This window comes from Pongo abelii, chromosome 7, assembly GCF_028885655.2.
Source record: "Pongo abelii isolate AG06213 chromosome 7, NHGRI_mPonAbe1-v2.0_pri, whole genome shotgun sequence".
NCBI classification, from domain to species: domain Eukaryota; kingdom Metazoa; phylum Chordata; class Mammalia; order Primates; family Hominidae; genus Pongo; species Pongo abelii.
In genome coordinates, this window is record NC_071992.2 from 140,085,067 (window position 1) to 140,112,542 (window position 27,476).

General features: G+C 38.6%; 1 protein-coding gene across 1 annotated transcript in view; it reads left to right on the top strand.

Annotated features, from left to right (window-relative positions):
* Positions 1–12,290: 12,290 nt before the first annotated feature.
* The window catches only part of FAM91A1 (family with sequence similarity 91 member A1), a 47,460-nt gene continuing 32,274 nt past the window's right edge, over positions 12,291–27,476 (top strand). The window contains exons 1-8 of the mRNA XM_024251272.3: positions 12,291–12,650; positions 17,932–18,016; positions 19,001–19,152; positions 21,099–21,156; positions 21,859–21,926; positions 22,491–22,604; positions 23,820–23,910; positions 24,312–24,374. Coding sequence (XP_024107040.1) covers positions 12,579–12,650; positions 17,932–18,016; positions 19,001–19,152; positions 21,099–21,156; positions 21,859–21,926; positions 22,491–22,604; positions 23,820–23,910; positions 24,312–24,374 — 703 coding nt within the window. The 5' untranslated portion in view covers positions 12,291–12,578. The remainder of the gene's footprint in view (positions 12,651–17,931; positions 18,017–19,000; positions 19,153–21,098; positions 21,157–21,858; positions 21,927–22,490; positions 22,605–23,819; positions 23,911–24,311; positions 24,375–27,476) is intronic.

Below are 27,476 nucleotides of genomic sequence, written 5' to 3' on the forward strand. Positions count from 1 at the left end.
GTGCTGGGAAAACCGAATAGCCACATGCAGGAGAATGAAACTAGATTGCTATCTCTCACTGATGAAAAAATCAACTTCAAATGGATTAAAGACCTAAATGTAAGACCAGAAACTATTAAACTACTAGAAGAAAACATAGGGGAAATGCTTTACGACATTGGTCTGGGCAAGAATTTTTTTGGATAAGACCTCAAAAGCACAGGGAACAAAAGCAAAAATAGATGTATGAGATTACATCAAGCTAAGAAGCTTCTGCACAGCAAAGGTAATAATCAACACAGTGAAGAGACAACCTACAGAATGGTTAATATCTAGAATACATAACAAGCTCAACTCAATAGCAAAACAAAAACAAAAACAATCAGATTTAAAAATGAGCAAAATATCTGAATAGACATATCTCAAAGGAAGATATGCAAATGGCCAACAGGTATATGAAAAATTGCTCAACATAATTCATCATCAGGGAAATGCAAGTCAAAATCACAGTGAGATATAACCTAACTCCAGTCAGAATAGCTATTACCAAAAAGACAAAACAATAAATGCTGGCAAGGATGTGGAGAAAGGAGAAGTCTTATACACTGTTGGTGGGAATGTCAATTAGTACAGCTACTATGGAAAACAGCATGGAGGTTCATCAAAAAGTTAAAAATAGAACTACCATATAATCCAACAATCCCACTAGTAGATACATATCCAAAGGAAATAAAACCAGTATGACAAAGAGATAACAGCACTCCCATGCTTATTACAGCACTATTCATAATAGCCAAGATATAAAATCAACCTTAGTGTCCATCAGTGGATGTATTAGTCTGTTCTCATGCTGCTGATAAAGACATGCCCAGGCCTGGGTAATTTATAAAGAAAAAGAGGTTTAATGAACTCACAGTTCCATGTGGCTGGGGAGGCCTCACAATCATGGCAGAAGGTGAAAGGCACATCTTACATGGCGGCAGGCAAGAGGGAGCTTGTGCAGGGGAACTCCTCTTTATAAAACCATCTGATCTCGTGAGACTTATTCACTATCACAGGAACAGCATTGGAAAGACCTGCCCTCATGATTGAATGCCCTCCTACCAGGTCTCTCCCACAACACATGGGAATTATAGGAGCTACAATTCGAGATTTGGGTGGGGACACGGCCAAACCATATCAATTGATAAATAAATTTAAAAAATATACACAATGGAACCCTATTCAGCCATAAAAAAGAATGAGATCCTGTCATTTTCAATAACATGAATGGACCTAGAGGACATTATGTTAAGTGAAATAAGCCATGAACAGAAGGACAAATACTGGATGACCTCAGTCATATCCACATATGAATCTAAAGAAGTTCATCCTGTAGAAGAGTAGAACAGTGGTTATCTGAGGCTGGAGACGAGAGAGGGAGATGGGAGAGGTTGGTCCACCTAGATAGGAGGAATAAGTTCTGGTGTTCTATTGCACAGTAGGGTGATTATAGCAAACAATTATGCATATTTCAAAATAGCTAGAAGAGGATTTTGAATATTCTCATCACAAAGAAATGACAAATGTTTGAGGTGATGGATATGCTAATTACCCTGATTTGATCATTACACAATGTATACATATATTGAAACATCACAGTGTACCCTATAAATATGTACAATTATTACGTGTTAAATGAAAAAATTTTTTTGAAGAGCCAACTTTTTTTTCCAGACTCAACTTTGTCAAGGTTTGACCCAGCATAAAGGAGCTAGAAATGTAGTATGCTAAAAAGGCACTGGCCTGGGTTCTAATCCTGACCTAGCCATGGCTGTGTTGTGCAGAACACAACTTTTGTGAGTCTCAGTTTCCTCATCTATAAAGTAAGAGTGTATCTACCAGGGTTTTATTTGCAAACAATAGGAACGGACACTGGCTGAATTAAGGATTTTTGAAAAAAGATTTACTAAGCAATATAGGCTCTCTCAACAAATGTCTGAGAAGGCTATAGAACCAGGTCGGGAACTTCAGAGTCAGGAACAACACCAAAAACCATACACCAAAACTGGACAAGTGAGAAAATCCTTGCCACCTCAGCTGCCCAGGGCTGGATGTCCCTGCAGCCCCAGGAGCTCATCTTATTGGGACTGAGAAGATTCACACAGTCCCTGCTTCCTTTCAGTACCAGCTTCGGATTCAGACTTAAGCATGAGCATGTCTGATCAATGCAGCTGAGGTCACATGCTCAGGTGTTAGGGGCAAAGGTAGCTGGGAGTGAGAATATTTGGCATTTATAGGGAGGTGGGCTCAGCCAAATGAATGGCAAAAATCCAATAGAAAGGGGTTGGATATCTAAGTTCCTCTCTAAATCTGAGGCTGTGCATGCCACTGATTTTCAATAATTGCTGCATGTCTGCCAATGGAGCACATGTGAGATGATTTTAGTTGGAACATACAAAAATCTTTACTTTGATAGCACTGTATTATTTCATGTATTTTAGGAAAATACAATTAAGATATCAAACCTGTGAATGACACAAAAGATTTGTACAAAGTGTGACAATTTAAAGAAGAGTCTTAAGTAAATGATAGTTTAGATGATACTCAAAAAATCGTATTATTCTTCAAAAGACTGAGATTTTGGAAACTGGTCTAGGTAAATGCACATCTCTAAATTCCTTTTTGTGCCAAGTAATAGTAATAATATTGATGATAACAGTGATAACAAAAGTTTATACTTTTTAGTGTTGTGGGCCAGATTCTCTTCTAAGCACTTTACATGACTTTGGTTTTTTTTTTTTTTTTAACAGCACACCAACCTTATGAGATAGTTACTATTACTATCCCCATTTTACAGATAAGGAACCTGAGGCACAAAACAATTAACCAGAAGTCGCTCAGTACACAGTCAAATGGGGAGGTGAATTCAGGCCACTACCTTCTACCTGACAACGATATGAATAGATTGGACATGGGTTCCTGTAAAATTATTGCACCTAATATCTTCAGCACTAATTGGGATTAGGGCTCAGAAGCATAAAGTGAATGCTTTTACAGTACATTTTCATGCCAAGTGGTTTGTCATCTAGAGCAGGGTTCTCATCCTTCACTCTATTGACATTTTGGGCCAGATACTCTTGATTGTGGGGGACTGTTCTAGACCCTGTAGCACAGCATCCCTGGCCCCTATCCATTAGATGCCAGTAGCGCCTTCTCCAGTTGTTAACAACCAAAAATGTCTCTGGACGTAGCCAAATGTCCCCCGGGGACAAAACTGCCCCCAGTTGAGAACTACTGGTTTAGGGAGTCTGAAGTGTCTTAGTGAAGAGTCCATTAACAATCATCAGCATGATGCAATGGTGTGACTAATTTGCTCTGGTATGTTTCCTTGTGTATTCTCTCACGGTATCATGTCATTATCTGTTAACAGCAGGTGTGCTTAGCTTCTCATATCAGCAATAAATATATGGTACCAGCTTGTACCAGCTATTGGTTTTCCACGCAATGTGTGGTGAATCTTTAACTTTATAGCTTACTTATCAATGGAACAATAAGCTTCTTATTTCCCTTGAATCCAGTGGCCACACACAGAGCAAGAAATTCTAAAGGTCCTCAATCTCTTTAAATATTTAAGCCAGCCCACATTTCTTTCCCTGACTTGGTGTTTTGTCACATTTGGAATTTTTTTTTGTTCTATGTAAACATAGGACAGATTATAAACTTAGTACACTCTCCATATTTAAATATGTTCATCAGGATTTTAAAGACAAAAATTAAAACAATGATCATGATATAATAATATATCATAAAACACTGAAGAGCTAAAAAATAAAAGGATAAATTATCACGTAGGTGGGGCTTTCTGGTCATTGACACGAGTTTAGCAAGAACGTCGCTTTATTCTTTTTATTTTAGTGTACCTTTTTCTTCCCTTACATTGCCCATATAGTCTCTGGAAGCCAAAACACCTTTTCCTCCAGTCCCTTCAGATCTATCCTGTGTTAAAACCCAGCATAAAAGCCACCTTTTTCATAATTGCTTCCAGAATCCTTAATGAGAAGCTTCCTTTCCTCCTACTAGCATCTTGTACCAATCATTACTTTCTACTTTATATTCCATTGGGTTATATACCTGGATTCTCAATCCCACTAGACTGTAAATTATTTAAGGGTAAAGATCATGCCTTGTTCATCTCTGTGTCCCCAAATGCTTAATGTAGCACCTTGCACATAGAAACAATTCAGTCCTGAAATAAGGTATCCTTTTGTTAAATTAATTCTTCTCAGATTAATTTCAGATTTCTAGAATCAGAAATCAATATTTGGCAGCAAGGCATAATCAGTTACAAACACTATTTTGTTGTTGGACTCTGAGAATCAGGGTTATGGGGGGATCTCAGTGTCAACCTCTCCATCCTCTTCCCTTGTTTATAGAGTAAGTGATTTTCCTCTGGGATTTTTCTTTAGCCCTAAATATTTAACTGCTTTCTGTCTCTTTCACACTTGAGGATTAATCACAATCCTTGGTATTCACTTCAGTGGTGGAGTCCATGAAGCAATCTTTAGCCCTATACTCTTTGGAGCCTGGGTCAGAATTATCTGCCTAAAATAATCCCACCAAAACTTTGATTCTTTAAAAAATTCACAGTTCCCATCAGAGATAGGCTCTTCAGTAAGTCATAGTTTTGGTTCTCTTGGTTATTTCTCTTTCTGAGTGATCCGTGAAAGCCTGCTTTCCTTCACCTCATGACAGGCTCTGCTGTGTGACAGCCAGGGATGCTAATGTGTGGATGCCGATGCTATCGTAGCAGGCAGATAGTGAGGGATTATCACTCCAGTTCAGTCTTGCTCCTTATCTCCCATGTGCGGAAAATAGGTCTTGCTTCAGACTAAAGCTGGTAGTTGTTTTGGGTTGAAAATGTACGTGACTAATCATATACACAAAGAAAATGCAGCTGCTTTATTTCCTGAAGCGGACCTAATCATTCTTATACTGTCATTCCACTGGCTAGTGGTGGGAGTCGGGGGAAGCTTAAATCTATCAATTGAAAGGCTCTTATTTGGCCTCTTTCTGTTTAAATATAGTCATCTCACTGGGACTATGGTTTCTACTGGGAGATGCTCTCTCTTGAAGATTTCAACTTCCTCCCTTGTTTCTCCCCAAGATATGCCAATGGGAGCTAAAAGAATTCACAAAACCCTTTCTCAACAAAGCCTGGCTTTTAAGACTACTGTCTTGCTCAGACTCAAAAATCCTAGTTTGTATTTCAAAAGCTGAACTTTGACTTTCTCTTGGGCTTTCTTTGTAATAATCCTTATTTTCCCAAAGGCAAATAGATGTCTCTGGCTTCTTGATTAATCTTTTTCTGACTTTTGTTTTCCTGGGCCTACTTTTACCAGGTACACAGTTCAGCTAGCTTTCTATATCCCTAAAAAAAAAGAAAAGAGAAATAAAATATTATCCATTAAGGCTATATCATTTCTAAAAACGTGGTAATTAATGACTTTATTAAATCTAAAAGAAAGAGAAGTCAACATTTCTGTTCTTCAGAGAGAAGAAATGCTTACGTAGACCTGGCCAAGAAATAGCCAATTTATGTTTTTCCAGGATAAGTTGTAGTTGTAGCCAAGAAAGTGTCCTATCTCTCACTCACATCTTGTTTATAGAGGTCACGAAACAATCCTACTATACTTGAACTTAATCCCTAATCACAGTTTACACTAGTAGACAAATTTGTATTTCTTGTTAGACAGTTAAAAGATTACGTGTTGCTAAAGGTGTAAAGTTTGAATGGTGTAATGTAGAAGGAAACAAAAACAATTTCATTTTAGCCAAGTTCCAAGGCATTGTAACAATATACCCAAATAAGCTAAAAAGATCCAAGTTGGCCTGGTGCCATCTGTGTAACACATACTCAGATAATTTCCATATTGGTCCAATAGTGTGTAATTCTTTATTTATCTCCCAGTTTTCCTGATTGTTATCAAGGGGTAGAGAAATTATTTCCTTGGTCTACATGAATGTTGAATAGATGGCTGCTTACTTCTTACACTAAAAGCTTAGATTGGTTAATTGTTTTGCATATGCAAAAATTATTATATGCGATCATGGAATTATTGAGTTGTGGAGTTAGGATTGGACATTAGAAGTTATCCTTGTTCAGTCTCCTCATTTTACAAATTCATTTTAGCAAATGCTTATTGAGTACCTGAGGCCCAAAGAGGCCTGATAAATGGTGGTCAACTTTTGTTGTACATTGGAATTACCTGGGGATATTTTTTAAAAATGCAGCACCCAGCTTATCCCTCGGAAAGATTTCACTGTTACCCAAACTGGAGTGCAGTAGCCCTTTGAGGCTCATTACAGTCTCAAACTCCTGAGCTCAAGTGAATCTCAGCCTCCCAGTGATCTTTGTAGACAGCCTGATGGAGTCTCACAGCAGAGAAGATTAATTAAACAATGTCTTCCAATTTTAAGAAATTTCTGCAATCCCCCTCCCAAAAAATGCAGCACCTAGACTTTAACCCCAGAAACTCTGACATAGTTGATCTGCTGTGAGATCTAGACATTTGTAGTTTAAACAACTTTTCAGGCAATTCTTATGCTCCTAGTACTACCCCCACCCTTTTAAAAAACTGGCATTCAAGTTATTTATTCTGCATTTTATCCCTTCAAGATTACCCATATACTTACCTTAACTAATTTGAGGAAGAAATGTAAAAAAAAACGAGAACCCTCCAGATGGCATTCACTTCCACGGGGCTTCATCATCTTACGCCTTTTGCCTGTTTTTCCAGCTAGTCCAACCTTTTCTAAAAAATAAAATTGACGGTCGGGTGCAGGGGCTCACGCCTGTAATTCCAGCACTTTGGGAAGCTGAGGCGGGCAGATCACAAGGTCAGGAGTTCAAGACCAGCGTGGCCAACATGGTGAAACCCTGTCTCTACTAAAAATACAAAAAATTAGTCAGGCGTGGTGGCAGGTGCCTGTAATCCCAGCTACTTGGGAGGCTGAGGCAGGAGAATCACTTGAAACAGGGAGGCGGAGGTTGCAGTGAGCCGAGATCACGCCATTGCACTCCAGCATGGGCTACAGGGCGAGACTCCGTCTCAAAAATATATAAATAAATAATAAAATAAAATAAAATTGAATACCAATAAGGAATATCTCCCTATTCACTCAAAATGTGATTTTACTCCTTGTCATGGATACTGTGACAATATTTTCAATTAAGCATAAATCATGCTTTGTAGCTGACCAATTTATCCTGTCTACCTGAGCTACGAAGGGGCACAAATGGTGACCTTGAGATTGTATAAACCTCAATTGGACCACTTCCCAGTGGGCGGGCCTAAGTACAACAAGTATTATTAGATACTGTAGACAAATTAGAAAATGAATTTCACAGACTTTAAGGCCTGAGGGAATGGCTTGGGTTAAAGTCAACAGTTAGATACAGGAAAGTGGAATTTGCAGGTTTTAAATATAGAATTGTTGTGTGAGATCAGCCCCTAGTGGTCACCTTAACTATTACAATTGTTTGGCATTTGTATTGAGGTGGTGAGGCTTGATATTGGAATGTTCATGTCCACCTCAGATCACAAATGTCCTAAACAAAAACTGACTTCAAATGGCAGAAATATAACGTTCTCTATAGTATACATGGATATAGAATGTTAATCTTTCAAAGGCTCTGTGGCAGGGCATCTCTCTGACTCTCTAAAACAAGATTGTAGTTTTTCAGTTGTTTTCCATCAATTGCAAAAGAAAGTCCTAGAAACTCTTTAGTGTAAAGAAAAATGTCCCTGCATTTTTTTGCCTCTTCCAACCTCTGTGTCCTCACATCCTGATTCTTCAGAATTCCATTCAGTGTCCAGATGAAAAGTTTTCCGGGTAAAGAAGGAGGGATAAGCATTCCAGAAGCTGGTATTCTATATGCAGAGATTCAAAGGGATTAAGCCGTAGGGCATGTTTAGGAGGATTGCAAATGCGTTAGTCTTTCTGAAGTGTGTGAGGCAAGAGACAATGGACACCTAAACTTTCCAGCCTAGCTAAAAAGTTTTCTTTACTTTCCACAAAGACAAGGCTACAGAATTATTTTTCACTCCAAAATAAACAAAGCATAACTGACAGCTTCCATGAAAAAGAGGCAGTAGGGAGTAGTGGGGAATATGGCCCCCGGGAAAGCCTGTGTCCTAAGCGAGGCAGCCTCTTCTCAGCTTCACTGTCTGGTATGAAGGAGGGCGATGCTGCAGGACTTTCCAAATTTCAAGAGAATCCCCAAATCTGGACTTTTATGAAAATTCTGCTCCTATACAACATTTATTGTTCATTCAATATTACTGAGTGCCTACTATGTGCTGATGTAAGCCAAGGACACAGCAGAGAACGAAACAGGCAAAAGCCCCTATCATTTGGAAGCTTCCTGTCTGATGGGAGAGACAATTTTAAAGATTAAATCATTTACTGACTACGTTAGACGGTAATAAATGCCATTTCTACTTTACGGAGAAAAATAACGCAGGGGAGGAGGATGCAGAGGGTTGGAGATATGTTACGATTTTGAATAAGGTGGTCAGGAAAGGCTTAACTGAGAAGTAGCACTTGAGAGCTCAGGTATCACATAACTAGTTCATGCATTCAATACAATCAATGGTATTTATTGAGCACTTATTATATATGATGCATGATTCTAGGTCCTAGAGATAAATTGATGAACAAGAAAGACAAAGTCCGTCCTTTCTTCCATGCAGAGACAGACAACAAGCAAGGAGCCAAACAGGATAATGTTGGACAGTAATTCCTTGCAATGAAGGACATGAACAAGGTAATGAGGTTAGAGGGAGGTTGGGGGGAGAAGTGGCTAGGTTGGACAAGGTAGTTGGACAAGGCCACTCTAAGTGACAGTGGGTGGACTCAAAGGAACCTGCTGTGCAAAGGTCTGGGGAAAGGCATTCAAGGTGGAGGGGATTAGAAGGGTAAAAACTGGGAGGTGGGAACAAGCGAGGCTAAGGTGTCTGGCATGGAGATAAAATGGTTCACGGAACAGAGCAAAGCATATACGGTATGGAAACCTATGACTAAGGTCGGACTCAGGCAAAATTGTGAAACAGAAAAATGTTACAGTGACTCCCTTTCCTCTCTTTTTTCTGGACACCATTTCCTCCCCTACAGGTGCTTCCCTAGCCTCATTTCATCCCCAAGCTCTATCTCTTTCAAACTTGCTCTCAGAAAAGGATGTGACAGCTCATGTAACTTAAAAAATAATAAGGCTTAAAAGGAATTATTCCTCCTAAGGGCATTTAATCACAATGACTTTAATTATAACATTTGATGCATCAGCTATTTGGGTGTTGGAATATTTTATTGTTGGGGAGTATATTAATTTCCTATTGCTGATGTAACAAATTACTACAAATTTGGTCCCTTAAAATCACACACATTTATTATCTTACATTTCAGGAGATCAGAAGCTCAAAATGGCTCAGCAGGGCTGTGCTCCTTTTGGAGAATCCATTTCTTCTTCCAGTTCCTAGAAGCTATTCACATTCCTTGGCCTGTGGCCCTGTATCACTCTGATCTCTGCTTCTGTTGTCACATCACCTTCTCTAACTCTGACCCCCTACCTCCCTCTAATAAGGACCTCATCATTATCTTGAACCCACTTGGATCATTCAGGATTATCTCCTCATGTCATGATCCTTAACTGTATCTGCAAAGTCCCTTTTACCATATAAGGGGCAAATTCACAAGTTCTAGGAATTAGGATGTGAACATCTTTGGGGGCTATTATTATTCCTACCACAGGGCATGACATTCTTGAGTCTGTGAGTGGGGTCATTAGATGGCTCCCTACTTTCAGGTAGTTTCTGCTCATTATTTCTGTTGGAATTTTGGGAATGAAATAGTTCTGTAGTCTTTCTAAAGGGCCAATTGCCTAAGCTAGTTGGGCAGTTTTCCTCAATCTGATCTGCTAAAGCCAGATAAGACTGAATTTCATTGCACTTGTTTGTGCTTTTGAACACTTTTTTGTTTTTTTAACCCACAGTGTTAATTTGAATGGCAGCTTCTGGGATGGGACTTAAACACTCTGCAGTTTCTGACCTCTGTGGAATTTGAAAAGCCAAAGATCTAGTAAAGTAAAAATTAGCAGGAGCCTCAGTCAGGGACATAAAGGAAGGACATTATTGCTAAACGAAAAGGTGAGGTGCTGTAATGAGTGTAACACGTGGAGTCAGTCCAGTGAGCTACTGTTTTCAGCTTTCTGGTGCTTGGAGAAGCACTACTGTTCCTGAACTTCCCAGCAGAGGGGGTCATGGAGCCCTGTGGGTTAATTTACCGTCTTTGAACTGCTATCTTCTCAAAGACTGGTCCTTGGTGGGAAATGAGGCAGATCAGTACTTTAATAAGATTGTGTATTAAGCCAGAGTCCATCACTGGTTCCTACTCGTAAGGGCTTGTTATTTGAATTCTTCCCATCCACATAGCTTTATCTGATTCCCATTTCCTCCTTCATGTATCTGCTTTTCTCAGCTACTTGCTGAGTGAGAATCTTTTCTAGTCACACGGTCGCATTTTCAAAGGTCTGTTTGCCTTATTAATTTAATGGGTGTAGGTTCACCTCTACTTATCCTGTGTTCACTTTTATAGTTTTTGATGTGTCAACTGAACTCAATATAGTGAGTTTATCAGGCATTCACCTGCTGAACTGCTATCATTAGCTAAAATAATAGTTTACAGGGATTTTTTAAACTAAGTTGACTTTAATTTTCATTGTTACTTATATTGCATTAGATCTAAGTTAGACTTTGGAAGAATATGGGTTCTTCCACACTTAGAACTGTAAAGCATTATTTTAGAGGATGTTTATGTTGTAGACTTTGAATGAACATTGTCTAAATTGGAACAGGAGGTAGAAGAGTTCAGTGAGTGACAGCCTGAGTTGGGGAACTGAAAGGATGGCTCTGGAGTGAGGATAGCCTTGGGCTCCAGTTTGGCTCTGTCAGTGCTACCTGTGTGATCTTGCGAGCACGTCATGAAGCCCTGCCAAGCCTCAGTCTCCTCCTCTATCAAACTGGGATAGTAAGTGGTTACTGTTGTAGGAATATCAGGGTTGTGAGGAATAACAATCTATTGCCAAGTCAAGGCCTTAATACGTGGCGGGCAGGTAATCAATATTTGTTGTATAAATGTCTCACGGTTAGAGTTCAGTTAACCTTAGCTATGCTGATGAGGGTCTGTAAACATAAGATTCAAAGCACTTATCTTTGGGCTATTATAGTTGGATAATAGGAGACCAAAACATCTAAGCAAGGGCAGTGTGTACTTGTCACCTTTGTTTCATCAGACATAATGGGGTTTCTGCTAAGCATCAGACTTGCCAGCTGTTGAGGTGTGAGCTAGGTATCTTATAAAAAGCTCTAAGTATACATCTCCCAGTGTATAATAAAACATTATTTAAAACCATTGTTAAAAACTGAAAAACAGTTGCAATAACACTGAATTTGTCTCTGGTTGTTGCCAGGAATAATGGTCATGGGTTTGCTAAGGCAGCGTAACAACTTCTGGAAGAAATTATTCCCAAAGACCTTATCACTCAATCTGAAATTAAGACATGCTGGATTTTTGCTTTTAAGAAGTGACTCCCGAGGCATTTGTGTGCAGCAGAAGAAAGCAGAAACCGACAGGCTGCATGACAAAGTTGGCAAGGGTCTGTTCTCTCTCTGTCAGCCCTGTAGGCTGCCTCGACCTGTCAGCACCACTGTTTAAAATTTCAGCTCCCTGAATCCCTGCATTGTAAGAATTTGGATCTTCTTGGGAAGTGGAGTCCAACGACGTGCAGTACACCGCGGAAGGGAAGAGGGCTTACCAGACCTTTGCTCTCCCACTGCCCATGCTTCTCGCTCAACCCGGTGCAAGATCTGACTTAGAGATTCTCTCCTTCCCCAGGGCCCTGGACCCATCCTCCCCACCCCGCTGCCCCGTCTCACTGGCCCGGGTTCCGGGCTGGCCTGTGGAGAACCCCCGCGAGCGCACCGCACTCCAATGTAAAGCCAGCCACTGCCGGCCCGCTTCCCAGGTCGCTTTTCTCTGAAAACCGACCCCAGTGCCTCCGGCTTTACAATTTGAGTAAACTGGGTCATCAACAACGGCAACACAGACCCAAGGGACTATCGCCGTTCATTCAGAGACTGAAACGGGGAGACGAAGCGCGCGGGCGGGGGACGCTCACCCGGGTACCTCCGGGTACCTCATCGTCGCCCCGCCCCGCAGCCTGTAGAGGGCGTGGCTAGAGGCCAGTCCGTGCCCCGCCCCTCCGGCCGCGCGCCAGCGGGCGGAAGTGACGTGTGCCCAGAGCCATTTCCGGCGGGCCGAAACTAGGAAGAAACTTGGAGCTGTTCAGGCGACCCAGCCTCCTATCGCTGCTGCTCTTGTACTCGGTTGGCCCGGGCCGCGCTGAACTGTCGGGAGCCTAGGCCGTGGGGCAGCCTGGGCCTTCTGCAGTGTGAGGCGCGGGGCCTCCCGCGGCGCTCCGCTGACAGGCTGCGGACGGGCAGGCGGGAGGCGTGGTGTGGGTCGCGGTCGCGGCCCCCGCCGCCGGCCCTGGCCGCGGCATCATGAACATAGACGTGGAGTTCCACATCCGGCACAACTACCCCTGGAACAAGTTGCCGGCCAACGTGAGACAGGTACGGCCGGAACCTGGGACCGGGCCCCTGACGGGTTCGGCCCGCCCAGCGGTCACCTGCTCGCCTCGCTCGCGGGGCCCGAGCGGGCTGCTGCCAGCTGACTTCCTTCCTTTACCCCTCCGTGGTCTTGGGGAGACAGACCCTCAGCCCAGGGCGAGGGGGGGACGGCTGTGGGGCCACAGGGCCAGGACGGGGCGATTGCTAAATGGGATGGCATGTTGTCCACAGAACTCGACTGGCGCCTTTGCCTGCAGCATACATTCAGCCAGGCACCTGCGATAGAGATTTTAAACACGGTCCTTGACCTCCAGAATTTCAGGATGGTGGCAAAGGGATGGGAAACAAACGAATACGATACAGATTGATAGCAGCTCATACACACCTGCATTGTAGTATATGTGAGAGCAAAGGGAGGGAGAAATTATCCTGGGAGAGTTGGAAGGATTTGTAAGTCAGGCACTTAAATTGGGCTTTGGAGGACGAATAAGAGTTAAATAAGAGGGAATAAAGATTTTTCCAGGGGGGAGGGAAAGTCATTTTACAAAGCTTGGATGAGTGAAAGAACATGTCTCATGAGTAGCAAGTGACTGTCTCACCAGAGTTTGGATTGACATGTTTGGAGTTGAATTTTTTGAGTGCGCAGGGCTGGTAGCGGATGAGCCTGGAAAAGTGGTCAGGGCCAGATTTTGAAGGTGCTTGTGTGCTTAGTTTTGTTGGACTTTATCTTCCAGACAAGATGGTTTATCAGAGATGTTTCAACAAGAGTGACATGAGGTTTTTGAAAGTTAATGCTCGATTTTTTTAGTCTGTTTTACTCAGTTGTTTAATAGATATTTATTGACCACCTACTAGGTGCTGTGCGTTGCTCTAGGTGTGGGTAATTTGCAACAGTCAACAAGACAAAGACTGCCTTCATGGAGCTTACATTTTACTAAAGAAAGATAGACGTAAACAAATGAATAAATACGTAACATAGCAGATGGTTTTAAGTCTTACGAAAGTAGTGATATGGGCTACAGATAAGGCGCTGCTGCCCTGGTCATAGATTGACCTTCACTTCCTCCCATTATACTTGGTCGAGAGTGAAATTCAGTTTTCTGTTGGCACTCGGCAGTGGCATTTTTGGGAAGTTTGGAATGGTGGCGGTGATGGTATATAAGGATTATTTATTTATTTTTATTTTTATTTTCATTTTTTTGAGACAGAGTCTCCTGTTGCTCAGGCTGAAGTGCAGTGGTGTGATCTCTGCTCACTGCAAACTCTGCTTCTCAGGTTCAAGCGGTTCTCCTGCCTCAGCCTCCCGAGTAGGTGGTACTACAGGTGCGCGCCATCATGCCCAGCTAATTTTTGTATTTTTAGTGGAGATGGGGTTTCACCATGTTGGCCAGGCTGGTCTCGATATCTTGACCTCATGATCCGCCTGCCTTGGCCTTCCAAAGTGCTGGGATTACAGGCGTGAGCCACAGTGCCCAGCCAGTATAAGGATTATTATAGTTTAGTTTACTTTGCTCCCTTCCTCCCTTGGGGATTTAGTGCCAGGAAGTGAATATTAAGGTTCTCGTCATGCATCATGTGGCCAAGAAAATGCTTTCACTTTAATATAGCAAAAACCGAGAAAGATAAATTTAAAGAACTTGAATTCTTGGGTGTCAGTGGCTGCCCGTGTGGCATTTATCTTGAACTGGGAGAACAAAGCTCTAAACCTGAAGGAGTGAATTTTTGTTAATCTTGAATAAAGGCTTTAAAGGACACTTTTGTACTTCAGGGTTTTGTGGCAAATCCAAAGACACAAGAAGAACAAATAGTTCTTTTCTTTGTTTCCATTTTTTCTTTACTCTTTTCATCAGAATAAATGTAGCATACTGGAAGAAAGATGAGTGATGAGATTATATCCAACATGAATATTTGACTTTAATTAGTATTGGCAAAAGAGTTTCTAAAACATAGTCATGACTATTTAAAAATAATCGCGGGACAGTTAAAATTAGGTCTAAATGTGAAATTAAGTATGTTTTTGTTCTGAAAATCACTTGAAACAGTGGCTATTTTAGCTTAGGATAAGGTTGGCCATTTGTAGATGTTGCAAAACCCGTCTGTACAAGTTTACTTCCAAGAACTTTCTCTAGCCTAATCACTGTTTCCCTAGGCCGAGCTCCATCTGAGATTACTACATCAGCCCTCTCTCTCGTCTCTTGCTCTTAGAATAGGACTTTCTCTGCATTCTTCATGCTACTCTGGGGGTGAGGCTTCTGAAATGCAAACCCAACCTTATTACTGCTTGTCTCCTTTATATTGCTTGTATTAATAGCTTATTTTGATTCTTACTCTGATACTGCTCCTGGAAGGTTTCCCTGACCACCTAAATCTGTGGTGGTTGCCCCTAGGCTATCTTACCATTTGCATTGTATTCCTCACCCGTCATAGAGCTTACCCCACTATGGTGCATTTTCTGGTTACAATACTGGCTTTGCTTTTGTCCCATGAGCACCTCTCACATACTTGGCTTTTAGTATTTGTGGCTGAGCACCTAAAGCTCAGTCAGTTTAAACTTGGGGAATATTCCTTGTATGGAAAGAATTTGTCTTTTGGCATTATGGATTTTTAGATACTTCGATGTCGTTTCCAGTAAGTTTTGATGGGTTTACCTTGAAAATGACTCATTTTCCAGTTCTGTAAGCTGGGGGCAGGTGATTTAGATTTTTGAAAAATGTATTTTAAGCTAATTCATTTTTATGTGGATGAGAGGACATTTAAAAAAATGTGGTATGGGTCATGATAGACTTTTTAAAAATATATTAAAAATTGTGGATGGGGCCATTATTTCAGGATTTTTCTGTAGTTTACCAATATCTTGTATTCTTTATTCAAAATAATTAATAGTCCTTTTATTTTAAGGGAAATCTTATGATAAGGTTCTGTATCATCCAAGAAGGGTCAATTTAAAAAATTTTTTGATGGGGCGCAGGGGTGTAGTTGGGGATGTATATGCTGGGATCGGAGTCTGTGGGAGAAAAGATTTCAGAAAATCTTTGTGCTTTTAGCATAATCTGTGACGGGTGCTTTATAGCTAGTGTCTTATTCTTACATCGCTGTTTCATCTGATGTAGTTCCTTTTATATGCAGCCCAACTTCATTTGTCAGACCTGGTCAGTATTTCTGCAGGGCTAGAGTTGTCTTGGGGTAAAATGACTTTTTTTTTCTTCTTTTTAAAAAGTTACCTTCTCTAGTAGCAACAGTGTTTTAAAATTTGAATGGTGGGAGATGTAGGGTAGGAGTAGGAGGGGAGCCCAGGGAGCCCAAGAATCTCAGAATAAAGCAATTTATATTACATACTTGGCTAGTGAAGAATAAAGTCAACTTCTAATGTGGGTTTTAGAAATTTGTGTTCACTCGTGTATTGATTGATAGGTTCAGGACCAGTTATTACTTAATGCTGAGAGCCAAAGCTTACAAATTTCATAGGTAGTGTATTAAGAGACTTATTTTCAAACAGAAGAGCAAAACCTCAAGTTAGATTTTAGCAAAATTGTGTGCTTGTGTGAGTATGCATGTGTGTGTATTTGTGTTCCCTGAGAAAGAGACTTTTATTTAGCAGTGGAGGCAGAGAAAACCTTTAAAAGTGTGCTATTTTGAATCCTCTAAATATTGTCAGTACAACGACCCTGGCATTGATGCTACAAAGAGGATGGTAGAGTAGTTTCTCTACAATGAGAGCTACTCTTAACCCCTTATAATGTTAAGACAGATGAAAATAAGATAAGCACATACATTCTGGTTCTACTGTGGGTTCTGGCTTAGCCTGTGGTAAACTAAGCTCAATGCAAGAAGAAGGCTCACCCTTGAACAACATGGGTTTAGGGGTGCTGCACCCCTGTGCAGTTGAAAATCCATGTATAACTTTTGACTTCCCAGAAGTTAACTACTAATAGCCTGTAACTGTTGACTTCCCCAGAAGTTAACTACTAATAGCCTATAATTGTTGACTGGAAGCCTCGGTCATAACACAGTTGATGAACACATATTTTGTATGTTATATATATTGTTAATATATGCTGTATTACAGTAAGCTAGAGAAAAGAAATCATAATATTTTCTAGTCATTAAGTGGAGATGGCTCATCACGGAGGTCTTCATCCTTCTCTTCACATCAAGTAGGCTGAGGAGGAAGAGGAGAAAATACAGGAAGTATTGGTTTTGCTGTTCAGGGTGGCAGAGGAGGAAGAAAATCCCAGTGTAAGTGGACCTATGCAGTTCAAACCCATGTTGTCCAAGGGCCAACTGCACATAATTGTACAGTTAAAATGGGACACATCATGTTCCATTTTTCTTAAAATATTACCTACCAATGGGTCCAGTTATGGGTCAGTTTACTTAGATGTGAGTTTCATCTGTCTTATTGTGAAGATTGCCTTAAGTGAAAGATGTAGGGACCTGTCTTTGGTTTTGGCTTACCTATGAGTAAGAAATACGATGAACTAAATCCTCTGATCTTTCTGTCATTACTTTCCTAAGATGTCTAATTTCACTTTATAGTGTGTTGGAAAGACCATACCTAGAAATTAGGAGGAGGATAGCAGTCATATATTAAATTAAGTTTATGGTCTCACAGTGAATATAATGTTAACTATAATCAGGCAAACGTTGTTTGCTTTCAGGAACACTGCAACAAAACACTAAGTGCATAACTAGAAAGACTTTAGCTTATTAAAAATGGATCCGAATTCTAAAATTGTCTAAATGCTTTCTAATGAGGCCAGAGGAGATTGCATTTTTAAGAAACAATCTTACGTACATTTAAATGTAAATTTTCCAGAAATCCTAATCTTTAATAAATATAACCCTCAGCTACAATTATCAAAGAGGGATGTATCTGTCCTTAGTTGCCATTCTTAAATTTAAATAAATGTAGGGGCAGGAAACCATCTATCCAACCACTTAATATAGCAGTCAGGAAGGAAATATTTATAAGCAGAATTTAGTTCTTTGTTAACTAAAGTGAAGTTACACTCACCTACTGGTTTTTATTTGATATTAAATACTTTGGATAATTTTAGTAAACTCTTTTAGAAAGGCAGACTGAAAATACATTGAATTTTTGCTCTGAATACTGTAGCAGGAAAGTTAGTATAATAACATTTAAGAAAATATTTTTTATTTAATTCTGCAAATTAGAGATGCCAGGATAAAAATGGAGGTCGTGGTTTTAAAGTGTGTTATGGGAAAAAATAGTACTATTGTTCAGTTTGGAAGTTGTTTAAAATCTTTTTGAAATTTCTCCTAGAGTCTTGGAAATTCACAGAGAGAATATGAAAAGCAGGTTGTCCTGTACAGTATCCGCAATCAGTTACGATATAGAAATAACTTAGGTAAGTAGAGGCATGTTTATATCGGGGTGGAACTGACCATTACTCTTTCACATTCGTAAATCTTTCTTTTCAATACATATTTTGTAGTACTGAGATTATTCCATGTACAGACTTTAAGAAACTCTACACTGATCCATTCTACCTAACAACAATTTGTATTAGCAAGTAGATTTTTCATTCTAATTCTGATAATTATTATTTTTAGAGTACTGTTTATAGACTAATTTTATCTATAAAATAATCTTAATTCAAATGTCCTCTTTTTGCCTGAGGTAAGAAAACATGCCATAAAAGAAAAAGTGTATTAGTTCTTAGTAATTTTTGACTTTGAGTTGTCTCCATAAATTTTCCAAATAATATGAAAAACTTCCTATTATAATTGGGACACATTTTAAACATAGTTCATTCCATGATTTTTTTTTCTTCTTTCTAAAAAAATTTGTTTATTTATCAGATTATTTTGGTTGGTCTATTCTGTTGCCCTGGTAGTCTTTCGCTCCTGTTTGTTACTCTTATTTTAAGCATAATATTTCTGACATTGTTTTTCTTTATGAACATTTTCCATGAAAGTCAGAGGGCTTTTTACATTTAAAAACTAAAAAAACAGCAAATAATTTTTAAAAATGACTTGACTTCATTGAAAACGAGCGTTCAGTTTGCCTCTCTTGTAAAGTAGTAGAATACAATTCAGTAAACCTCTGTTTTGTACCTTTTTGGGGCAATGCTGGTAGTTCCATGCTTGTTTTCTCATTTGGCAAAAATTATTCTCTACTAATCTGTCCTATTATACATTTTACTTCTATACTCTAAAATCTATTTCATGTGATATAATTATTTCTTTGTTCCAACTTAGAATATTTTATTTGTTCTCTTGTAATTTACATACTTTTCTTTTAAATTATTGTTGGTTTGTAAAGTGTTTATAGTTAATATATAACTATAAGAAACCTGAAAAAAACTGGACAGTTTCCCTCTTTTGTGCAGTTAAACATGTCAAGAAAGATGAACGCAGGTACTATGAAGAACTGCTAAAGTACAGCCGAGATCATCTCATGCTGTACCCTTACCATCTATCGGATATTATGGTGAAGGGCTTGAGGATAACACCATTTTCATATTATACTGGGATTATGGAGGTGAGTTTACAGTGTGGGTGAGCCGTTGGGAATGGGATGGGACTACATGTCTGGGACTTTTTGCAGATGTTCACCAGCTCTTCAGCTGTCGTCTACAGTGGACACTTTTTCAGAACTTATAGTGTAAAAAGGGCTATTGGTGGCATGTTAACTGTTTGAGCCACACTGTGCAAGAACTTATCCTCATTGATGTTTTTACATTGGGAAGCTGTCTATTTCTCTTCTGGTCTTGAAGGTGCTATTGACCCTTTGTGCTGTTGTAGCACTGATGAGTCGTTTATGTTGGCAGAGTCTGTGTAAAATTTATTGCTTTTTAAAACATGATTAAGGTTGAAAATGTGGGTAACAGAATTGAACATTATGTTCTGAGAAAATTAATGTATTTAGACCAGGAGCAGTGGTTCACGCCTGTAATCCCAGCACTTTGGGAGGCCAAGGTGGGTGGATCATGAGGTCGGGAGATCAAGACCATCCTGGCCAATATGGTGAAACCCCATCTCTACTAAAAGTACAAAAGTTAGCCAGCCATGGTGGTGTGCACCTGTAATCCCAGCTACTCAGGAGGCTGAGGTGGGAGAATCGCTTGAACCTGGGAGGTGGAGGTTGCAGTGAGCCGAGATAGCGCCACTGCACTCCAGCCTGGGTGACACAGCGAGACTGTCTCAAAAGAAAAAAAAAAAAGAAAAGAAAATTAATGTGTTTAGCTATTCACTGACTGTCTAAAGAATGAATGATGACATAGATCCAACATTATATAATACAGGTGCCAGAAAAGAGAAATGTGTTAGTAGTCCTGGCTGTTAATCTCTTTCTATAATTATTAACTTTTAGTTGTTAGCCTTTTTCCAAAGACAGCTTTTAGGCTTGTATTGGATAACTTTAGTACTAGTTATGTACTATTTTCAAGTGAGCTTTATGAAAGATTGGCAGTATTTATTTAGTATTCATTTGCTCCTTAATTATGTTTGGGTGTTTCTGTTTGGGGCTCACTAGCTGCTTGAAGAGCAGAGAGGAGCCTAGAACTAAAGGAGCTGGGGACCTGTGGTAACATGAGGTTAGCCCCACTTACAATGTGTCCTTTGCTGTTTGCTCCCTTGGCTTATCTCCAGAAGCCCCTCCTTCATGGGCACTTCTGCAGTCCCATGCATCCCGTGTTCCTCTTTTGGAGGAAATACTAGAGGACAGCGAGAGGCCCGATAGCCCAGGTAGCATAATGAAGGTGGCAGCTAATCAGGAAGTAGAATAGTTACTGCTGTCTCTTTATTTTTCTAGTGTAGTCCACAAATTTGGGAGCTAAAATAGGTGGAGTTTTTGTTTCACTTACCAGCTTTCATTTCAGTTACATCCACATGGTTGCTGCATTCTGGTTTCTGTTCTTATATCATTGGGTATAGTTCCTTGGTAGAAAATGGGCCTTATCCCCACAGGAAGCAGTGGGTTTGTTATTGGAGAAACAGATTGGGGCAGAAAAGGCTGGATACAAAGTTTAACTCTTCTACAGATTGGGACTTGTGGGATCAAAGGCCACTAAGTGGTTATAGTCTTTATTGGTAGTGCATGTTGATGGAGCTGTGGCACATTATTTGGCTTTCTCTCATGGTGGGGATCTAGGATCAGGTATGAAATGTGGAGAGGCTGGAACCCTGAGCTCTAATAGAGCCATTACTTACATAGCTTCCACAGGGCAGAGGTTATGGGGCAGCTGCCTGGGATTCGTAGAGAGCCTCAGAAGAAACCCAGACCTGAAAATCTGCCCTTTAATTACTAGGTTGGCAACATGTGTGGGAAGTGCCACAGGGTGGCATGTATGCTCTAGGTAGCCAAACTATGATCTTACTGCTTCCTGTAGTAATCATTGTTATTGGCTGTAATAATACTGTAGTTATACACATTTTTATTAAAGGACATTTTAGATTTCAAATTTAAAATTTTTTTCTTTTTAAAAGGATATTATGAACAGTGAGAAAAGTTATGATTCATTGCCCAATTTTACTGCTGCTGACTGTAAGTATTTAATTGTGCTGAAGAAGGTAATGTTTAGGTTGTGTCTTTTTGCATCCTGTCATCTGTTAATATTGTAATGTGTGTTTTTAACCTGAAATATGTGAAAAATGAGAACAGTAAGCAACATTATTAGTGGGAATTTATCAGATGATATCAGACGCATGTGTAAGATTTACTCTAAATGTCTAAGAGAGGAATATTTGAGAGTGGTAGAATCAGAAAAATAGGACTAATCTATATATTTCCAGAGAATGAAGTTCTTTCTGATACTTGGGCTGTGTGTGTATTGAATGTGGGAGGAAAACTTGTGCACAGTATTTTTGCAGGGTGACATACAGTTTTTAATAACTTAACTTGCTGCTGTTTTATTATGCTTACTTTGGCAAAGCGTATATTTTGAATGTGTCATAATTCTGTTTAAGAAGCTTTCGCTGAGAATTACATTTTGACTTCCTAAAATTGGCAGGACTTCTGCTTTTTTAAAATGCTTTTATTTGTTAGAAGTGTCTTCTTGAATTCATCTCTCCCAAAGTTTAGCTTTCTTTTATATTTTGGTTGAAGACGTCCTTTTAATTTGATATTGATATTTGATTAGTAATTGAAAGATGAAAATAAGCTCGGGCTTTTCCTACAATCACTTGTGAGCGTATTGAGATTTCAAGATATAGTAAATGTTTTTAAAGGAAAGACTTTTTTTTTCAGGTCTAAGGCTTCTTGGCATAGGAAGAAACCAGTATATTGATCTTATGAATCAGTGTAGATCATCAAAAGTAAGTTAGTACTTTCTTTTTCATTGTTTTGGCCTCATCACACAGTTTGATTAGTTTTTTTAAGTGGTAGAAATAATGAATTGTATGTCTTTGACCAAATAAAATGTACTTAACACAGAAACAGTACAAAAAGAACTTCTCAGTATTCTCTAGGTTATAGCTTAAATGAGTATTTAAAATTTTTAATGCATAAAACATTTATTTTTAAAAATTTTTGTTCTTTTAGTCTTTTTATTTGCTCATTCTACTTGTAGAGTTCACTTAATGGGTGAAATGAATGTTTGCATTTTCAAATGCATTTTTCACTGCTTGGGTTTCACTTGAGTTTCTGGAAGTAAATCTGGATTTAACAATTAGTGTTTTGAAACAATTTATTTTGAAACAATTTAAGAATGACTTTCTTCATACAATATGTTAATATCTAGAATTGCTAAGATTTTAAAACATGAAGGTTTTAAGAAGATAACTTATTTAGTCCATTAGAAACAGTCTTATGATATGATTGATGAAAGAAGAAAGTGATAATTTTAGATTGCAAATTCTCAAGTGTTTGTACCATTGCAGAAATTCTTCAGAAGGAAAACAGCCCGTGATCTTCTACCAATAAAGCCAGTGGAAATTGCCATAGAGGCGTGGTGGGTGGTGCAGGCTGGATATATCACAGAAGATGACATCAAGGTAGAAATCTTTAAAAGTTAAACATAGAATTTTTATTTTTTAGTTTATTTTACAATTTTTAATTATAGCTTATAATTTTTAAAAAAGTAATGTTATTTTGTTTTCCTGAAGAAAAGGAAACTTAAATTTAAAATTTAAAATGATCTTAATAGACTAGAATATTGGTGAGTTTTTGAGATACTCTAATGGTGAGGGAGACTTGACTTGGTTCAAGTACAGTTATCTGGGGATGTTAATTAGATAGACGCTTCATGTAAAGTAACATGATGCCACAGCTACCAACAACAATAATATTGGCTAACACTTTTGAATACCTGCTGTGTGCTAGATGTGCCAGGCTCTGTTGCAAGTGCTTTTGATATTGTCTTACTTAATTCTCTTAACAACCCCAGAGGTATGTATTATTTGCACCCACATTTCACAGATGAGGAAAGTGAGCGCAGAACAATTCAGTAACAGCTCAAGTCTTAGTGGTAGTAAAGGTCCAGGATTTTTTGGCAGTTCGCCATGGAACTTGTACTCTTAATCACTGCAAAGAACTGTTGTACTGAAGTGATAGGTGCTTTTATGGGGCGACAGTGTCAAGATCAAGAGAGTTGTTATTCCCAGTGGTCAGACCACATCTTAGAAGGGATATGGGTTTAGAGGAAAGGGGTGGAGTAATGAGGGCACCTAGAGACCAGGTTGTATTTATGGGTAGCTGAAGCAATGTAAATGAGTATGTGGGCTTCTTTTTAGTCTGCATTTAATTTTCTCCAGGGTACGTACTAAATCCAATGAGTGGAAGGCTTAGAAATTTTACTTCAGTCTAAAGTACCTCCTAATGGAGCTCTCAAACTGTATCATAATAAGCTAGTGAACTTCCCTGTTACTGACAATATTCATGTGGAGTTTGACTAAACTTCTGGCTAGAGAGATTCTGAATTGGCAGATGGATCTAATTCCAATTCAATGACAAGGAACAAATATTACTAACCAGCAAATGTTGGTACTTACAGTAAGTTTGTTCTCTACATTCTGTTGGTATGTTGCATATTTTGGCACCTTAATTGATGGCTATGTGCACAGTTTTTTGTTTGAATTATAGAGTGATAAATAGGTAGTTCATTGAGCTAATGACATGTAATCACTGGTTTCAACATAAATAAATTTCAGGAGACTTGTGAATTAGTTAATTTGGACAGAACTTAATTAAAAATATTTTGCTTTTCTTAGATATGCACTTTGCCTGAGAAATGCGCTGTTGATAAGATCATCGATTCAGGCCCTCAACTCTCCGGATCACTAGATTACAATGTAGTACATAGTAAGTGGTTAGTAGAAATGGTCTTTTGTCAACATAAAAACTTGTTTTAAACCATCAGTAATTACTAACAATTACTTATCAAGTAGGTACAAATAGTACTAGTTTCTAAGGCATGTTATTGTTTGAAATGTGACCTTAGTCTTTTGTTTTCCAGTGTGGCTATAATTAGTCACATACACTAGAAGTTTATGCAACTGAATAAGAAAAATTTTGTACTTCTGAGCATATGCAGGAAACCGAGATTTAAAAACTTTAATTCTTTTTTTCTTCTATTTTACTTTTTCTTTCGTCACATAGCATTCATTTGTAAGAATCTTTACAGAAAGCCAGGAATTAGTTTTTTTAAAAAAATCACTGTTCTGTAGTGTTCCATCTAAAACAAGGTACTTTTGTTTCTTTAGGTTTGTATAACAAAGGATTTATTTATCTGGATGTACCAATATCTGATGACAGTTGTATAGCAGGTAAGTCCATGCTAACATTTTTCACTGTTTTTTGAATGGATATCAGGTGCTAAGCACTGCATATCATCTGTTCTAGGATCTTAGATGTTAGGATATTTCAAGAAAAATATTTCTTCTTTATTACATTTTAACATAGTAGGTTGGTTTTTCTTAAACTCTTTATTCTGATTTTTGTATTTGGTGTACACACTATACTAAACTAATAGAAACTCAAGGTAAATTTCTAACAATCCCAAATCAAATCAGTATTTTTATAAATTTTTGTTACCTTTTGATCCTTGTTCAGTGTGTAGCTGTTTTTACATGTGTTCAGTAATCTCATAGAATTGTATGTTCTCATTTTCACTTAACATACTAGTGCATTATTTTTTCATGTTACTGTAGTCTTTTTGTCTATTTCCTTTTCCCTTCTTCCTTTACCTACTTCTCCAAGTTAAACCAGTATTAAGAGCCTTGTATATTTATCATACATTTTATGGATGTATCAATTTATTAAACCATTTTGTATTTCTGGTAATTTGGATTATTTCCAGTTTTTTTGCCGCTACAATGCTGATATGTTCAATATCCTTGAACACAGAGTGATGCTTTTTTTTCTATAGGTTTGATTTCTTACCAATTTATAGAAGCACTTACTATATTCAGGTTATATGTTACAAGTATGTCTTGTGGCATATCTTTTAACTATTGTTCTTGTGTTTTATTATACTTAGATATTGAATATTTGTGTAATCAAATATAAAGTGTCAAAAAATTTCAGAGAATGACCCTAATATTAACAAATTAGTGGTGATATGGCTTATTACAGAAATACTTCTTTATATTAGTGTTGAATCTTGACAAGATATCATGCCGTAGCGTGTCCAGACCTTTGGGTTGGCATATGTTTGTGATTCTTTAATAACATTTTAAACCTTGTGCATATGTGAATTATTTTCTTTTCTTTTTTCTTTTTTTTTTTTTTTTGAGACGGAATCTAGCTCTATCGCCCAGGCTGGAGTGCAGTGGCATGATTTTGGCTCACTGCAACCTCTGCCTCCTGGGTTCAAGCGATTCTCCTGCCTCAGTCTCCCGAATAGCTGGGATTATAGGCACCCACCCCTGCGCCTGGCTAATTTATTCTACAGGTAAAACCCACAGAGACAGGGTTTCACCATTTTGGCCAGGCCAGTCTTGAACTCCTGACCTCAAGCGATCTGCCTGCCTCGGCCTCCCAAAATGCTGGGATTACAGGCGTGAGCCACCGTGCCCGGCCTGCATCCTATTTTAAGCTTGGAAAGATACCTTAAAAAGTACAGGAAATACTAATTTGGGTTTGTATAGCTGATGCCGTAACAAAATACTAGTTTTAAAATGAGAAAGATTTGACAAGGAAATGATTTCTGAAGACAGAGGTGGCCGTGGTTTCCTGTCACAGTTGGAAAATATGAAAATATTACTCTAGTGCCTACTGTCATCAGATAAGCTGACGTTGATTCATATGAGATCCACCTATTAATAAAAAGATTAGTCTTTGACTAGTTCATTTCAGTCCAGTTTGACTGTCAGTTTGAACATTGACTCACATTAGAGTAACTTTTAATATTACTTATGGCTAAACTAAATTCATTTGAAAAAAGCAGTCAGAGAAGGGCCAGATGGATGGCTGCCCCATTACACTGATGTGTCCTACCATACTTCACTTAGTAGCTGCTGGTATTTGGTGGTACAGACAGACCCATGGGATGATAATTGCTCAACTTACCCTTGTCACCATGTTACCTCTTTGACTGTTCCCCAAATTAGAATAAACACATAAAAGCAGTTTGACAACGTGGAAGGCATCAAATTTAGTACAAATAATACCTGAAGGTGATTTCAGAAGAGGCATTTCAGATACGTTTCAACAACAAAACAAACAAGCACTATGGTTGGTGATATAAATATAAATGGAGATCAGAAATACTTTTAAGGGAGTAATCATGAAAGGCTCTGTTATTAAATAAATTTATTCCATTATTCATCAAATTTTCTAACTGTATTTTGTGTGTCTTTTATAACTTCCTGATTTCTGTTATGCTTGAATGGAATACCTGTAGAATATAGAAATAGTCTAAAAATTCTTGAGAACTTTTGTTGTATATGTTTAAATTTGCAGTTTGTTTGGAACTTATTTTCATATTTGATGTGGAATAAGGGTTCAACTTATTTTTCTTCTCTTTGAATAACCAATAGCATTTGGACAAATGTTAGCACTGTTTCAAATTTCTTCATGTAGAGTCACCTTACTCTTTTTGCTTAGATATAAATTTTGGCCTAGGAAAATTTCTAATCTCATAGTGCCTTGGTTTCTTTATCTCTCAAAATAGGGGGTAACTGGCCAAGCACAGTGGCTCACACCTGTAATCCCAGTACTTTGGGAAGCCAAGGCATGAGGATCGCTTGAGCCCTGGAGTTCGAGACCAGCCTGGGCAATATAAAGGGACCCCTTCTCTACAAAAATAAAAAGAATTAGTCATGTGTGTTGGCATGTGGCTGTAGTTAGTCCCAGCTACTTGGGGGACTGGGGCAAGAGGATTGCTTGAGCCTGGGAGGTCAAAGCTGCAGTAAGCCACGATCCCCACACTGCACTCCAGCCTAGGTGACAGAGTGAGACCCTGTGTCAATAAATAAATAAATAAATAAATAGATACATTTAAAAATAGGGGTAATTATACTACTGTACAACTCATGGAGTTAGGAGGATTAAATGAAAATGTATATATAAAGTACTTGGTAATAGCCTAGCACTTAGTAAGCATTCAATAAATGCTATTATTATTTACATAGCTGATAGTGTAGGGAAATAATGTTGTCATAGATGGGATTTCTAAAATATTTCTAAAAAGAAACCATTGATCATTAAAAGTACCTAGATGACTAGAATACAGGTAGTACTGAATTAGAAAATGACATGAGCCAGATCTGTAAAGTGAATAACCTATCCTCAGATGTATGTACATTGTAGTTTTTCAGTGTCTTAATTTTGACCATTTGAATTTTGTCTTATTTTTCACTGTTAGGAATAATTTAAATTTTCGGGTACAATTAGATGATATTAGGGCCAGGGGACATAAGGATACC